Here is a 16,523-nt window from a genome sequence, read left to right as displayed (position 1 = left end):
TAAGAGCCAATTGACAGCCTGCATTCCTAACAAATCCACTTTTATTTTCTATTTTTTAAGAAATCAACTTAAAAAAAATTCATTTGATGTCAGTATGTAGATATGGAATTGATATCTACAATTTGATTTGTATACTTACTTTATGATCAATCAACTTTGCTAAATTCACTTAATTCTATTAATTTATCCTTATTTTCTTTCAGATTTTCTAAGTATTCATCACATTATTTGCAAATAAAGACAACTTTTTTTTCCCTTTCCAATCACCTTTTTAATACTTTCCTTTTCCTGCCTTCCTGTACTGGCTAGGACCTCCAACATAAACTGAATGTAACTGATAATTACTACCCTTGTGTTGTTCTATTTCTAGACCGGCTTGGTGGTTATATAGTTCCTTACTTCGGATTCTTTTTGCTTAATGTATTTCCACATGTATATTTCGTAATTAAAAAAGTTCAAAAAGAAAAAGAAAGTAGCGGGAGAAGTAAACAATGAAGAGACTGGCAAAATTCTCCAGTATGGAAGGGTATGTTAGTTTCCTATTGCTGCAATACAATGTATTACCTTACAGTTCTAAAGGTCAGAGATCCTAACATCGAGGTGTTCACAGGGTGTTGTCAGTTTTGTCAGTCGACGTGTTGACAGTGCTCTTTCTGGAGGCTCTGCAGGAGAATATGCTTCCCTGCCTTTTCTAGCATCTAGAGGCCACCTGCATTCCTTGGCTCACGGTCCCTTCCCCCATGTTCAAGGCCAGCAGTATACTGTCTCCAAATCCCTCTCTCTAGACCACTAGTTCCATCATCACATCTCCTTTTTCTGACTCTTGACACCCCTGCCTCCTTATAAGGACCCTTATGATTACACTAATCAACCTCGGAAACCTAGCACCATCTTCCCACCTCAAGACCCTTAATCACACCTGCAAAGGCATTTTTGCCTTGTAAGGTAACACTGAACAGGTTTCAGGAATTAAGACGTGGACCATCTTTAAGGGGCCATTATTCTGTCTACCACAAAGTGTGAGGACATGGGGGCAGAGGCAGAATGCCACTTGGCAGCTTTTTCACCACTATAAATCAGGACCACTCACAATCAGCAGTTCAGACAGGCTCAAGGGAAACTACCATACTAAACGGGAAGTGACCAGAGAGTAGAATTTCTTCCTGACATGGTAGGCTACAGCTCCAAGGAGGAGGTCAGAAACTGCCATATCATTTATGTGAAACAGAAATCAGACACAGGAAACAGCTCTGGTATAGTAGCTCCACTATATACAGAATAGAAAATGTAGAAAATAAATTCATTTGTTAAGATTGCATACCACCTGACTTCCTCCCCACTCTCTTCAGGGTGGTGACTTGGTAATACGAACTTCTATCAACCAGTTGTAGACTTGAGAAGGAGATTCTAAAGAGTATTTGTAGACAAAGAAGGAATCACATAAGAATCAACATAACCTATTTTGGAGCAAATATGAGATCTGAAGAAACCTTTCTTTGTTCAAAAAAATATAAATGGCCAGAATCAGACTGCAGAAATCCAAGTTGGGGTCTATGACAGGAATGTACCACAGTTTGTGGGAGGAAATGTAAAATGAAGAAAAAGGTATTCTTATATCTGATGTTTAAAATCATAGACATTGTGAAGTATGATAAAAGAAAAATGACAAACAAAGGCAGATTAAAGGGACCTGGAGAAAAGGCAGGCAAAAATATAAAGGTTATAGGATAAGACGGGGAAATAATGTAAAAGAACATATAATGCAATAGCAGTCTTAAAAACCAAATTAGAAGCAGTGAAAAGTAGAATCAGCATTATAAAAATCCGAATCAATTACAGAAAGGATAAACTTGAGAAGCTCTTTGGGGATGCAGCAGCAAAGCAAAATGAGATTAAAATGATGACAGAAAAAGAGATGTAGAAGACAATGAAGAAAATAATAAACATAATATTAGCAAATAAGGACACAAGAAATGAAAACTTTTCTAGTCCAAAGACAGAACTGTATCTGCTTATTAAAAAGCTCGTTTTGGGGCACCTGGGTGGCTCAGTCAGTTAAGCTTCTGACTTCGGCTCAGGTCACGATCTCATGGTTCGTGAGTTCGAGCCCCACGTGGGGCTCTGTGCTGACAGCTCAGACCCTGGAGCCTGCTTCAGATTCGGTGTCTCCCTTTCTCTCTGCCATCCCTCCCCTGCTCATGCTTTCGCTTTCTCTCTCTCTCAAAAATAAACATTAAAACATTAAAAAAAAAAAAAAAAAAAGCTTGTTTTGGGGGTGTCTGGGTGGCTAGGTTGGTTAAATGTCCGACTCTTGATATCAGCTCAGGTCATGATCTCATGGTTGTAAGATCGAACCCCACCTCAGGCTCCCAGGCTGAGCATGAAGCCTGCTTGGGATTCTCCCTCTCCCTCTCTCTCTGCCCCTCCCCTGCTTGCACATGCTCTCTCTCTCCCCCTCAAAATAAAACAATTAACTTAAAAAAAAAATAAAAAGGTAAATACCAAATTGTTAACAGCAGTTATCCCTGGAGTGTAGTCTTTGACTTTAAATATTTTTGTGAATCATCTGATTCCTTTGCATAAGTATGTGTATTACTACTACATTTTATAAAAGTCACCTTAATGTTTAAAAAGCATCCATGTCATCTTTGATGAAAACATTCCTCAATTGAAACATTTGAATAACAGGTGAATCAGGACACCTGGGTGGCTCAGTCGGTTAGGCATCTGATTTTTGGCTTAGGTCATGATCTCACAGTTTGTGAGTTCGACCCCCACATCGGGCTCTGTGCTGACAGCTCAGAGCCTGGAGCCTGCTTCCGAATCTGTGTTTCCCTCTCTCTCTGCCCCTCACCTGCTCGCACGCTGTCTCTCTCTCAAAAATAAATAAACATTAAAAAAAATAATAACAGATGAATCAAAGAACATAGTAAGAATGGAAAGGCCATAGAGTAAAAGGACTGATGGTGAGCACTGAAAACACTTAATATAAAATTAATTCTCAATAATTATTGTAAATTTAGAAATAAAATACAATTGCGTGAAAAAGAAAATACATATTGGTAAGCAGTCCTAATTTCTATGTCTTAAGTATAGGTCAATAGTTTTGGCTTTTCAAAAATTCCTCATGTTGATACTTTGAAAACAGAAGATCAAGTATGCTTTTCAATAAATTAGTGACTGGTAGCCTTGAAAATAAATATTTTCCAGACAACCAAGCAACAAAGGCAATATTTCCCCCAAAACTATGTAGATATGTGTGCATGTACGTGGGTATACATGTACACACACACACACACACACACACACACACACACACACAAAGAGTATATAAAAAACATTAAAAAAGAACAAAGCATATACCGTACAGTCCCAATTTTATGAAAAGAAAAGAGTAAGTACAGATATATAAGCACAAGGGGGAAAAAGATTGGAAGGATATAAACTAAACTATTAACACTATTTAATTTTAGGTGGTAGTTTGCAGGTGATTTTTACTCTCTTGTGCTTTTCTATATTTTCCATTTAAAACATTCTGGGGTAATTATGTATACAATAAACATCACTCCAAAAATGTCATTGAACAAATAAACAAGGAGACAAAAGCCAGCAGTTCCAAAAGCTGGACAATTTAAGCCCCATCTTTAATCTCAACAACCTATTTTATGAATGATGAAGTTTCCTAGGATCCTACATCCAGAAAGAAAGTAAAGATGCCTGGAAGGATGAATGGGATGTGACGTGAGACTTGAAACACTGACTTTATAATGTGACTTACAATAATTCATTCCCCAGTCAAGCCAGAGTGGCTCCAGCGGTAGCCTGTTGAAAAGTTCTTCACTTAGTTCTTGGTCAGACAACATGGGGAGGAAGACAAAGAAGATCACAAAGCTTAATCTACCTGGGGATGCCAGAATAAGCACTGCTTACATCTATTTATGACATAAATGCTTGGTACCATTAACTTATTAGAGCTTTAGGAAAGTTCTTTAGAGTCTAAGGAAAGAGAGGACCTGTTGCTAAACAGATCCTTGGTTAGTATTACCTAGAGCTATACAGTCACACACATGTATTTTGAAGATGATAATTAAGCTTTTTTTTACACTAAGCCATAACATGAACTCAACATCTTTCCTTTTCATCATTTCCCCAATCTGCATATAGGGTTATTGGGGTTTCAATGAGAAAATGCAAGTAAAGAGCTCAGCACAGTGCCTGGAAAATGGTTAGTGCCTACAAGAGCTTAACTTCATAAATACTATAGTTCAGTTACTTTTCCAATCATTTAGGCACTATAATGCAGCAGAAAGGACACAGAATTTTGTTTTGCTTCCTTTCAGGATGACTATTTATTACTCCTTTAACCACACAACTTACTATAGAAAATTTCACGCATATACAAAAGTAGAATACTATAATGAATTCAATGAATCCATTACTCAAATTTAATAATCAGTATTTGGCCTCTTTTTTTTCATTTATACTTCTATCCACAAATGTTATCTTTTTATTTTATTTTATTTTATTTTATTTTATTTTATTTTATTTATCTTATTTTATTTTATTTTATTTTATTTGAGACAGAGAGAGAACACGAGCAGGGGAGAGGGGCAGAGAGAGAGACAGAGAGAGACAGAGAGACAGAAAATCTTAAGCAGGCTCTTCGATCAGCAAGGAGCCTGACATAAGGCTTGGTCCCACGACCCTAGGATAATGACCTGAGCCTAAATCAAGAGTCGGACACTTAACTGAGCCACCCAGGTGCCCCATCCACAAATTATTTTGAAGCAAATCCTAGACATCAAGCCGTTCATTAGAACATGAGGGTGTTTTTTTTTTTTTAATTTGTTTTAATTCCTTTTTTTTTTTAAGTTTATTTACTTATTTTGAGAGGGAGGGCGGTCAGTGTCAGTCAGAAGACACTGTCAGTGCAGAGCCCAAACTCACGAACCATGAGATCATGACCTGAGCTGAGATCAAGAGTTGGATGCTTAACTTACTGAGCTACCCAGGCACCTCTTTAAATTTATTTTTCTTAAGTAAACACTATGCCCAGCATGGGATTCGAACCCACGACCCTGAGATCAAGAGTTGCATACTCCACCGACTGAGCCAGCCAGGCACCCCAGAACATGAAGTTTTAAAGTCCAACAGAAAAGGAAGGGCTCTAATCTTCCACTACTTTACTAGCTCCACGACCTTGGGTAAATAAATTACTTAACCTTCTGAATTTAGGCACCTAGCAGCCACACAAGTGATCTAAGATCACTTTCTTTGCCCCGGTTGGCTCTAGTTGGTTTCAACATCTATGATGTTTCTCTCAAAATGTAACCAGCTCTACTCTACTGCTTTTACCCTCATCTGTACTCTTTTCTTTTTTTTTTTTTAATTTTTTTTTTTTAATGTTTATTTATTTTTGAGACAGAGAGAGACAGATCATGAACAGGGGAGGGGCAGAGAGAGAGGGAGACACAGAATCTGAAACAGGCTCCAGGCTCTGAGCTGTCAGCACAGAGCCCGACGCGGGGCTCAAACTCGCGGACCGTGAGATCATGACCTGAGCTGAAGTCGGATGCTCAACCGACTGAGCCACCCAGGCGCCCCTCATCTGTACTCTTTATTTTACTTCTGGATAATCCCAATAGCAACTGTCTTCTAACCTCTTGCTCATCCCACACCCAGGTTTTTTACCTTTTTTTTTTTTTAATGGCTGAATACTGAATATATCCTGCAAGATATTCAATAAATCAAAAAAGATTAAGGGTGAAGAAAGTTTGGGAAAGACTGTGAAGGCTATTCTCACAGTGTACACTATAGTAAAAGCTTCAATAAGTCTTGCAGTATTGGATTCTAACATTGCTTTACCATAACTTAAATGATTATGAAACTCTTTTTCTTTTACATAACAACTAAGAACCTATAAAACTAGAGTTCCATACAACATGCTTAGGAAATATAATATGTTAATGCTAAGTCAGCGCTCCTGAAGCACTGCCTTCACTGGAATGCTACCAGCTCAACAAAATTTCAAGAGTTCCTCCTTAATTACAAGGTTCAAATTAACTTATGTTGCTTCTCACGTCTTCGTACACGCCACAAACTGCCTCCCAAACTAGGATGTTTGCCTTACAAGTCTGGATCTTTCTTGTTGTGTGTGCAAGACAGTATAATACAGACATGTTCAGTAAGTATCTGGTGAATGGGCATCAAGGAGGGGCCGGACACGTGACCAATCTGGACCAGCAATAAAACTGCACATGTTGCTGCTACTTACAAGTCCTTGAGATGTTTTATGTTTCTTAGTATTGACCACTAGAAGCTGGAGAAAATCTCTATCTTTTAGGGTTTCTAAATGGTCAAAGTTCCTACAGATTCTCTCTGATGACACATCCATATACTAATATTCTAGGTCAGCCATGGAGATGCCTCGTATGAGTTTATCATCAGTTTTCAATCTTCTCTTGAGCCTCAGTCACTCTTTTAAAAAAATCAAAGGGGGTAATACCTACTTGGCAGGCTTATTGTGAGAACTTCATGAAATACTATATACAAGTACCTACTCCAGGGACCAATACATGCTAGATATCCAAGAGTTGTTATTTTTCCCTGAAATGGAGAATAAGGCGGAGTGAAAAGTAAACAAAGGAAGGGAACATCTTACACAAAGTAGCTAGGGAAGACACTCTAACAAGGTGACATTTAGAAGGGAGTGTCACCCTTACAGCCACACAGCTCTCTGCAGACACAGTGCTACACGTTAAGAGGAAAGCAAGCGCAAAGACCCTTAGACATGAGTGCTTGGCTTGTGTGAGGAACAGCAAGGATACCAATGTGACTAGAGTGTATCAGGTAGGAGGAGAGCAGTAGGAGCTGCAGTCAGAGTTAAGGGGGATGGAGTTGGTCTCAGATCATTCAGAGCGTTGCAGGATGTTGTTAAAGCTTTGGCTTTTACTCTCAGTGAGAGCAGCAGCCATCAGAAGGTTTTAAACAAAGAAGTGACATGATCTTACTGATGTTTTAAAAAGATCATTCCAATTGTGGTGCTGAAAACAGACTGGGGAGCAGGAGGAAGGAGGAACTCGAGAAATTAGTCAGAAGGCATTGTAACGAGTTAACCTAGAGTGTGGTGGTAAGAAAGAGTTGTATCTGCATTTATTTTGAAGGTAAAGAAGACATGAACTGCTGATGAACTAGGTATGGAGGTGTGAGAAAAAGGAGTCAAGAATAACCCCAAGAATTTTGACACAAGCTACCCAAAAGTCAAAGCTGCCATTTACCAAGATGAGAAGAATAAAGAAAGACCAGATTTAGGGGAGAGTATGGATTTAGAGATGTTATGTCCGACATACCTATTTCACAGTCCTTGGGGTGGAGACTATCTTAGTCTCGAGCTGCCATGAGCTGCAACTGCCCTGGGGTAGCCTGTAAATCACCACTATAGGCCGAGAGCACGGACTGCTAGTTCTGTAGTCTTCTCTGGCCAGATCATATACTTATCATATGTTGCAATGTATCATATGCTGTATCATATACTGACATTACCACTGGGAGAGTTGATGAGAAGATAAGGGTCAGTACGGCTGCAGCTGGTTAGGACTCCTTCCTTGATCTGCACCAAAAACAGCTAACCCAACAGCTGACTCCCAAAAGTACCCTCCAGAGTCCAGCTCATCTTGTGATCATAGAACAATAATACTAGGATCCCACTGCCCAAGCCATGCTTACCCAGTTTCTCTTCTAACTTATCATCTTCCACAAAGTGTAAACATTGTGTTAGCTGTCCTCAGCCTCACATACTACAACTCCCCATCATCACCCCCTTCTGAAACTGGAAGAGCAGGATTTCACTCCAACTTTTCATTGGAAAAGCATAAAATGAGTATTCTTCTTGAGAAAGAGAGGCTCCTACATTCCCAAGATCCCTATCAGTCACCCAACACACCCAAAGTATGGGTTTTTGATTAGTCAATATATTCAACCAAAGGCAATCTATGCAACAATTCTGCTGTAAGGAACCACGTCACTGTTTGCAGTAAGGCAGAAATTGAGAATAGTCCCTTGGTTCAATAAAGCAAAGACTGGCTAAAGAAATCTTGGCATATAAAGGAATACTAAGTGATCATCAAAAATGATTCCATGTAAGAATACATTAAAAAATATTGAGTGAAAAAAACCAGATTACAGGGGCGCCTGGGTGGCTCAGTAGGTTAAGCGTGTGACTTCGGCTCAGGTCATGATCTCCCAGCTTGTGATTTCGAGCCCTGCATCGGGCTCTGTGCTGACAGCTCCGGGCCTGGAGTCTGCTTCCGATTCTGTGTCTCCCCCTCTCACTGTCCCTCTCCCACTCGCACTCTGTCTCCCTCTCTCTCAATAATAAATAAACATTAGAAAAAATTTTTTAAAAAAGGGAAAAAATCAGATTACAAACAGTATGTATAATGACCCCTAGCTTTGTACAAAAAAAGTGTGTGTATGTGTGTACACTAGAAGTTAAATATGAAAATGATTAGCAAAAATTAACAGTGATGTTAGCACTGGGTAAAAGGACTGCAGATAAATTTTCCTTTTTCCCTTTTTATTTGTTTTTTTTTTTTTACTTGTTTACAATGAACATATACTCTTTTCTACTAAGCACATGTTTAAACATTTAAAATATTCAATATAGCATTATTTTATATTCAATACAATATCTCTCATATTCGCAGTTTATGGCTGGGATTTAGTTTTTACTGTCTGACATTTTCTGAGAAAACGCTTACCTATGTCTCTAAACTTCATCTAGGTCAGAAGGCTTCCACCTAAAAAGCCGTTTGAGGACTCTTCCCCAAGGGCCTCTCCCCCAGGGGATGTGACGAGGTCAGACACAGGGTTCCCCGGCTCAGCACAGGAGACTCTGCTCCCAGGGTGTGCGGGTGCTACTCCCCCAGCCTGGCAACTGCTACGTGGGAATGCGAAGCAGAGCAGACTGCCCTACTCTCCACACCTGGCCAAAGACCCAACTGTTAAGCAGAGACTAAGAGTTCCACAGTCCCCACCAGGGCAACAGGCAACGAGCTTTGTTTTCTATAAACAGACCAGAAAAAAGTTCAGGTTAAAACACAGTCTTTAGAGGAAGAAAAATAGAAACCAGGCAGCGGGGAATGCTTCATATTCCTAAAAGCTTTTTTTGTAAGTTAACACATGGTGTCTGCTTCTCTCTAGTCACCTATTTATCACTCTCCTCCTTAGAGAAGGGAAAAAGCCCTGGCTGTTTTCCTAGTGCAGAGTTTTGTGGCTGGGGGGAAGGAGGAGAGGGGGGAGGAAGGAGGGTGCTTTAAGCATGATGCAAACCATTTGGAGCCGAGTGAGAGCACTGCCAACACAAGCTGCACTATTTAAACAAGTGAGGAAATGATCGTATATACAACATGCCAGCGAGCACACACACACACCAAAGGAAGTCGAGAGGGCTTTTTTTTTCAGGACACAGAGCTGGATGTCAGCGGCTAAAAGGTCGATATTTTCCCTTAACACCCTTCTCAATGACTTAATCATGTTCCGTTTGCACAGAAAACTTCCCAAGAATAAAAAAGTCTGGAGAATTAAGAGGAGGGGTGAATGGGGAGGGATGTTTGGCCTGGGGCTGACCTTATCCGAGGTTTTCTCCACGTAGCAGGGGTCCTGAGGGGCAGCCAGCAAGGGGACAAAGCCCGAGAGAAGCCGATCCTCTTCCAGGATAAGAAGGGTGAGGTCATCGTCCGGGTCCTTGTACAGTGGCACCTCAGACTGATTCACCGCAGTCAGTATGTTACAGAAATCAGCCAGCATCGACCACACATCCATAGCAACCCTGTGAGAAATAAGGTAAGAAAAGAAGAACAGCTCTAAAGAGGGACCAGTTAAAGTATTTTAAGCACTGCTGAGAACAGAGGTACTGGTAGCAAATGCTGTCTATGGCTGGCATCTGCCAGGAAATCTTACCCAAAAAGCTAGGGCACAAAATTGCATCCATGGCAGCAATCTGGTGGGCAAGTGTCCATCTATGCAAAGTTAAAATTGATTAGGGGGAGTTTTTAAATCCTAACCAGAGAGGAAAAAGAATTGAGAGAATCAGTTGCCTAATGCAGGTCCTGTCACCTTTCCAGACAGTGTGCCTGAGACACTTACTCAAACACTCTAGACACCCAGGGCCTGAGGCAGCTCCCAGAATTCCCCCACTTCTGTCCAGCCAAGTATATGCCACAAGACAGTAACAGAGCGCCAATCTCCCCTCCTCCCATACAGCCAGAGGGGCCAGTCACGCCATGGGAAGAGTCACGTGAGTTCCCCCCCCCCCCCCCCGCCATAATGCTTTAGAAATCTCTTCCTATATATAAGCAGGAAAACAAACAAACAAACAAACACACAAACACAAATAGGTGAAGGGGATTAAGAGTACACTTATCTTAATGAGAGCTGAGTAATGTATATAATTGTTGAATCACTATATTGTATACCTGAAACTAATCTAACACTGTACATTAATTACATTGGAATTAAACACATACATACACACACACACACACACACACACACACACACACCCCAACAAAAACCTCATTCCTGGCCTGCCAAGAGCATCCCAGGACAGTAAAGCTTCCCATGCATCCCAGCAGACGAACCAGTATCAGTGCTGTCTTGGCCATCCCACAACCCCCCACCCCCTTCTCTCATTTGTGGAAGGTTAGACACAGGATGACCAACCATTCTGGTTTGCCTGGGACTGTCCCAATTTTCACACCCTGTGGATGCTAAGTTGTACTTCAAAAGGAGTGAGTGGCATAGGAGAATTATAATGAAAGGCTTTACAATTAGGGTCAAGAGGTGGGGTGGCAAGAGGCGAGAAGCAAAGAGAACTACGAATGAGCTACATCCTGGAATCTTCCCAGAGGAGTTACTGCGCATGAGCCAAATCTGCTAGGGAGGGGCCTCAGCCTTAAACAATTTGTTTCTCCTGGAGACTAGGAGCCTTTGGGAGATGGCAGAAAAGAGGGCATGCAAGGGACATGCCACTGAAGGTGATGCTGGGGGAGAAAGTGGAGTAGGGTGTGGGGACTCCCTGACTGGCTCCAGGTGGAAGGAGCCTGCACTGGTTTATTTACTGTAATCACTGCACTAGGAAAAGGCAATGAAATGAAACATCTTGTTTTCAAGAGTGTCCTGGGAACCAGGCGGAACACAGCCCCATTAATCACACAACGGCACATAATCAACACACGTGTACTGCAGAAGGAACTTGCTTCACAGGCTTTGCCCAGGAAAAAGAACATGTTTGGGAAGAATCACCGGAGGGACGAGAGTTTTCTAAAGCCTTCTCTCTGCACAGACACCGACAACCAGACTCATTCACAAAGCTCCATCTTTTGGCTCAGCTGAGTTTGGCTGTCAGAAATGTTTAAATATGGAAAAAAATAAACAGTTGCAACACGTTTCTGTGCAGAGATCTGCCTGAGCCCCTTTGTGATGTAATGGGAAACGCGGCATTGAGGCTACCAGCTGTAGAATAAACAGAACTTGGAGGGTTAAAAGGAACTGAACTCTCCACGACCCCATCTGCAGAGAAGAAAATAATAAGAGGAATGATGCACTGCCCCACAGCTCTGATAGTTTATCCTCCGGTCCCGGCTGCAGAGACAAGCACCGGATGTGATAGGGCTGCTCAGGGCCGCCTCCGAGGTTAGCGCTGCCCATGGGAGACGCACAGGGAGGCTCTTCCAGCTCCCCACTTCCTCCCCCAGTGCCCTGCTGGCCACTTGAGCCCACTGCCTGAGTCCAATCCCACAGCGCTCGTGAGCTCTGGCCAACAGGCACTGCTCGGCTGCAGAGCAGCAATTTGGAAAATAAACAGGAAAGACGACAGTGAGAAGGAAGAAGGTGAAAAGTCTCCCAGCTGAATTCTTGGCTTGGGGGCCTTGGTTGGTGCTGTGCAGGTCAAGGACCCGACTGCTTCAGGACATAGGTGGGGGGTAGGGAGGTGTGGGCAGCAGCATCCCCAGTCAGGGAGAGGCAGAAGAAAATTACCCACGGCTGCCACAGTGGGAGGCCCCACATCCCTCTCTCATCCTCCCACCCCTACCATCTTGGATCCAAGACGAAGAAATATGTGGTACCATGTGGTTCTCATTACCATGCTCCCCTGTCCCCTAAGGCTCAGATAAACCAAAACTGACTCCTCCCAGAGACTGCTGGCCACCACAAGGGACCCCTGCCCACAGCTGCCTTTTGCCCATTACCACCCACCTTGTGCCAAGACCTTAAGGCTCACTGCAAAAATGAAGTGGAGGAGAGTTCCTACCCCAGTGCTGGTTTGTAAGATAGCAGCTCGTGCCAAAAGACATAGGAAGTGTCCTGAGTTCCCAACTCAGAACGAAAAAGGGGCCCAAGGGCCACACTAGACTAAGCAGAACCAAGGGAATACACAAAATGCTTCAATGAAAGGTCATTTCTGTCCCGATCCATTCAGACTGGTCTTGTGTTTGGACTCTGATTCTCAGTAGCTGCTTTCTACTGGTATCTCAGTGGGATTGCCCGAGATCACATTTCATCACTGGTTATCTCCTCTCTCAAACTGAGCACCATGGACATGAACACACTGACTAGGCACCCATGTACCATCCAGTGACTCTCCACAGAGGGAGGGGAAGGGGAGTGGCAGGAAAACTAGTTCTAAAAGGGAGAGGTACTTAGAAAAACTAGGTGAGATGCCTGAGCTCAAAAGCTAAGATATTTGCGAAAGGAGGAGGTAATTCCTGGAACCTGGGCATCATCACCTCAGCTTACCCTCAACCAGGCCTCTAGGCTGAGAGGTCAGTTCTGTGGGTGAACATAGGGTTTCCTGTATGAATAGAAGGGGAAAAGCTTGGCTTTTTCCTGCTCTAGCTCGTTATCCCCAGTTAGGAGTGCCTCACGACCTTCACGCCTTGGGTTCTAAGGGTTCAACGTTAGCCTGGGCCGAGGAGCCCAAAGTTAAACTCTGGTGGCTACGAGAAGCTTTTTCCCAATCTTCTAGAAACACTGGGGAAATGACTCTCCAAAAGGTTTTTCAGACAATCTCAAATAACCTTTGGTTCTGAACAGACCCTCTAGAATGCTATGAGCCTGGGCAAGTGCCTCTGGCTTGTTCTGGTCCCAGCTCATATTTTGGGGATGCTCCAAGAGCCCACAAAATCCTACGAAAGTTAGGATGCATTCTTTACCAAGCAGACACAAAGCAGCCAGAGAATATGAAACTGTGTCCAACAAGTCCGTTTATGGCTCTCAGAATGGTGGCAAGGGAACCTCTCAAGCAGCTGTAATGTGATTAGTGAGCAAGGATCAGCAGTTGCTGGGTGACCCACTGGCCCAACCCCACAGAAACACCACACACCAGGAAAGCAGACCCCTGGCTGGAGTCTGAACACCAGATCCTAGCTTGGGACAGACCAGCAGTGGCTAGTTAGAGGTATGTACTCAGGACCAAGGCTCACTCACTTCCCTACAGACATGCATTCACTTACTCCACCAGGAAAGGAAAAAAATAAGAGTTAATTTACTTTTTATTGCCTCAGAATTCCAAGGTTTAATGTAGCTGTCAGTTTGAGTGCAGTGCAGCTGCTGGCCGATACAATGCAGCCCAGGCCAGCCCAGGTGACTGGGGAAACACATTTCACAGAAATGAACCAACACACACTCTTGGCTGGTTGTTTGGGGGATATTGACTTGGGGAATCAGATTAACCCTTCAGGCTGAAGTTGTTTTCTGCATACAGCCCTAGAAAAGCAGCTTCAGTCCAAGGAACTGAGAAGCCCTGGTGTCAGACAGACTAATAGGTTTCTGTGTTCTTGAGCTTTTGGAGTTTTTGCACACAAGGTGTCATTCAACACCTGAAAGGTTAAGGTGTGAGATAGGTGAGCAAGTTATACCACAATATATCTCCTTCCTAGAACTCAGAAAGCAAGGAAGATCTGCCAGCTTTATAGGGAAGAGGTCAGGTGAGAACTTTTTTGCAAGTTCCATCCAGGGCGGGGCCAAGGGAAGGAGAGTTTGGAGAGTGGAGTGCTAAGGTCCAACCAGGGCTCAGGCCATCCTTCTGGCAAGTCTAAGGAGGACGGAGCCCTCACACACCCCTTCATATTTTTACTGGGGGAACAGGCTGACTGGTGATTAATATCAAGTACAATGACCCCATGTTACAAGCCTGCAGGGGCCTGTGGAGGTGGCCATTTCCTGTGTAATACCAGCTTGTTTAAACACTAACATTCAAACTCCACAGCTGCAGAACAAACCCGGAAAGAGTTGAGTGAGAAGAAGCCCTGCATTGTGTTTCAGAGCTATGGAAGATCAGAGTTGTGGTACAGATGGGAAACAAGTTGGGTCTTTTGGTTCCTGGGATGAGGAGCTCTGGAGATGTAGCCAAGGTGGCACAGAAACTAGACACAAGGAAGCTGAAAAAGACAAAGCCTGTGGACTACAGAGACAAAGGGGAAAGACAAAAGGCCACAACAGGAGACATGCTCATAAGATATGCAATATGCACCTTTAAAAACCTGTTTGCCTATGGACCATTATGTTCCAGCCCACAACTCTCCATAGGGGGTTCAATGGCCAACATGAGACCATTGTAGCCCCAAGGACTTCCCACCCAACCGGAGAAAACTGCAGGTGGTGACCAGCTAATAGCAGAAATGGACCTGAAGGAATCCAACAGGGCTGGCAGAGTCAAAAGGATAGTACCTGGGCTTAAATAGCATAGGAAGCCCTTAAAAGCTGAGATGTCAGGCCAACTCTGTTTTCAGTGGGCTGAGGATCTTGTCTGGTATCAATGCTAAAGTAGCTCAACAGGTTCAGGGATGAGGTGGAGGTGAGGGTGGTGGGAACCTATGCAGCTCTCTGAGATTAGGAACTAGAGTGTATTTTCGATGCCACCACAGTATGAAGAGGAGACAAGGCTGTCAGAGATCACTGTTTTAGCAGTTAAGACATGGGCAGCAAGAAATCATCCTCCGAGAATAACAGCTGTATATTAGGTGACCACTAAAGAATATAAGACTCAGTAAAAGATAATCCCTTCTGCCTCTCTACTTTATACAAACAAGTCAACTTGGGCCCCTGGGAGACTGTCCAACTTAAATGAAGTCTGCCCAATAGGGCAAATTGAATTCTGAAGCGCAGTCACCCTGCACTATTCCAAGAATACAAACTTCTTCATGTTCTAAGCAGTGCAGCTGGAGCCCTATGGCCAACGACAGGTCACAGTAACCTCATTCCAGGATTTCTCAAGTACCTCTACTGTGCCTCCCTCAGCTTCTATCTAGGTCAGTGCCTTGTTTGATTGCACTTTTCCCAAGCTACGTTCAACACGTATAGCCTCTGTTGCATCACTATGGTGTGTTAAACCCATCAGCACTGTGTGTTTGGGAAAGAGCAGCCCCCGGGGGACCTCAGCATCTCCACGGCATGAGTGGAGCCCTCGGTGGCCTCCCTGGTGCGGATTCTCACGGTTCCTGCCTCTCTTAAATTTTTAGCTGTAACCACTCCAACACGTCTTCTTAGTTTAGCACACACTGGACCCAAATAACCTCAGCCCAGAGCTGGAAAGTGCTCTCCCTGGGGTCAGCTGCTGTACCCTGTTGGGGTCAGACTGGAGCCTTAGGCCAACACCCCTTCCTCTCATAAGTCCTGTGAGAGGAGTTGGGAGGGGACAGAGACTCCTGTCGTGGGAGAGATCACGTGTGTCTCACACTCAGCACTTGGAGGAAGAGGAACCCCCTGGTGCCAGGCTGTAGTGCTGACGCCCCAACCCGGAGCCAGGGAGACTGGGTGGGGAGCCAGGGTAGCAAAGGGGCTTCCCACAGTCACCACCACTTCCTTCAGGGAAGTGCTGATGGACCATTACTTAGTGACCTCCTAAAATGCCCTTTTGGGAAGACGTATTAAGCGTCCTTGAAGGGGTGCCGATTAGACTTGGGATTAGTTCTTATTCCAGACCTGCCCTGTGAGGGTGAGTGAACTAGCTGTTTTTCAACTCAAGAATGTCTATCTCATCTACAGGGTCAACACATGTAGGCTCCCTGAGGAAATCAGCTTACTGCATACTCCCTACACATCCCCACGTCTCCCTATGTGACAGCACTCACAGGGCTCCCTACAAGCCTTTTCCAGCATGCTCTGTAGACTATACAAGACAAGGCATGGAAAGTAGCAAGTCCAGGAATTTCTGGAGGTTTTTTTTTTTTTTTTTTTTTTTTTTTTTTTTTTTTTAACAGTACTCCAATCCAACAGTGTGATAAATGCATCGGAGCTACAATTAGGAAGATATATAGCATCAGAATGCGAAGGTCTGGGCAGCCTGGTGAAACGCGGGCTCTCCAGAGCCCCAGCTATGTTTCCCATTATGTAACCCTGGTCATGGGCAGACAGCCAGACTCCAAATGAAAAAGAGACTCTGGCTTGGCACTGGTTCTATTTTCCTATCCTCATTCGGGGTCAGCGCAGTGTCATACAGCTGCAGAGAAAGCTCTGGGGAT

At 43.6% G+C, this 16,523-nt stretch overlaps 1 protein-coding gene across 5 annotated transcripts in view; it reads right to left on the bottom strand.

Moving 5' to 3' along the window:
* Positions 1–16,523, bottom strand: part of SMG6 (SMG6 nonsense mediated mRNA decay factor) — a 227,424-nt gene that overhangs the window by 102,317 nt on the left and 108,584 nt on the right. For all 5 annotated transcript variants that reach the window (XM_019429576.2, XM_053893381.1, XM_053893382.1 and 2 more), the window contains one exon: positions 9,628–9,829. In XM_019429576.2, the coding sequence (XP_019285121.2) occupies positions 9,628–9,829 (202 nt within the window). The remainder of the gene's footprint in view (positions 1–9,627; positions 9,830–16,523) is intronic.

Source organism: Panthera pardus, unplaced genomic scaffold, assembly GCF_024362965.1.
Source record: "Panthera pardus isolate Hobbes unplaced genomic scaffold, ASM2436296v1 HiC_scaffold_3, whole genome shotgun sequence".
Taxonomy (NCBI): domain Eukaryota; kingdom Metazoa; phylum Chordata; class Mammalia; order Carnivora; family Felidae; genus Panthera; species Panthera pardus.
This window is presented reverse-complemented; position numbering and strand designations above follow the sequence as displayed.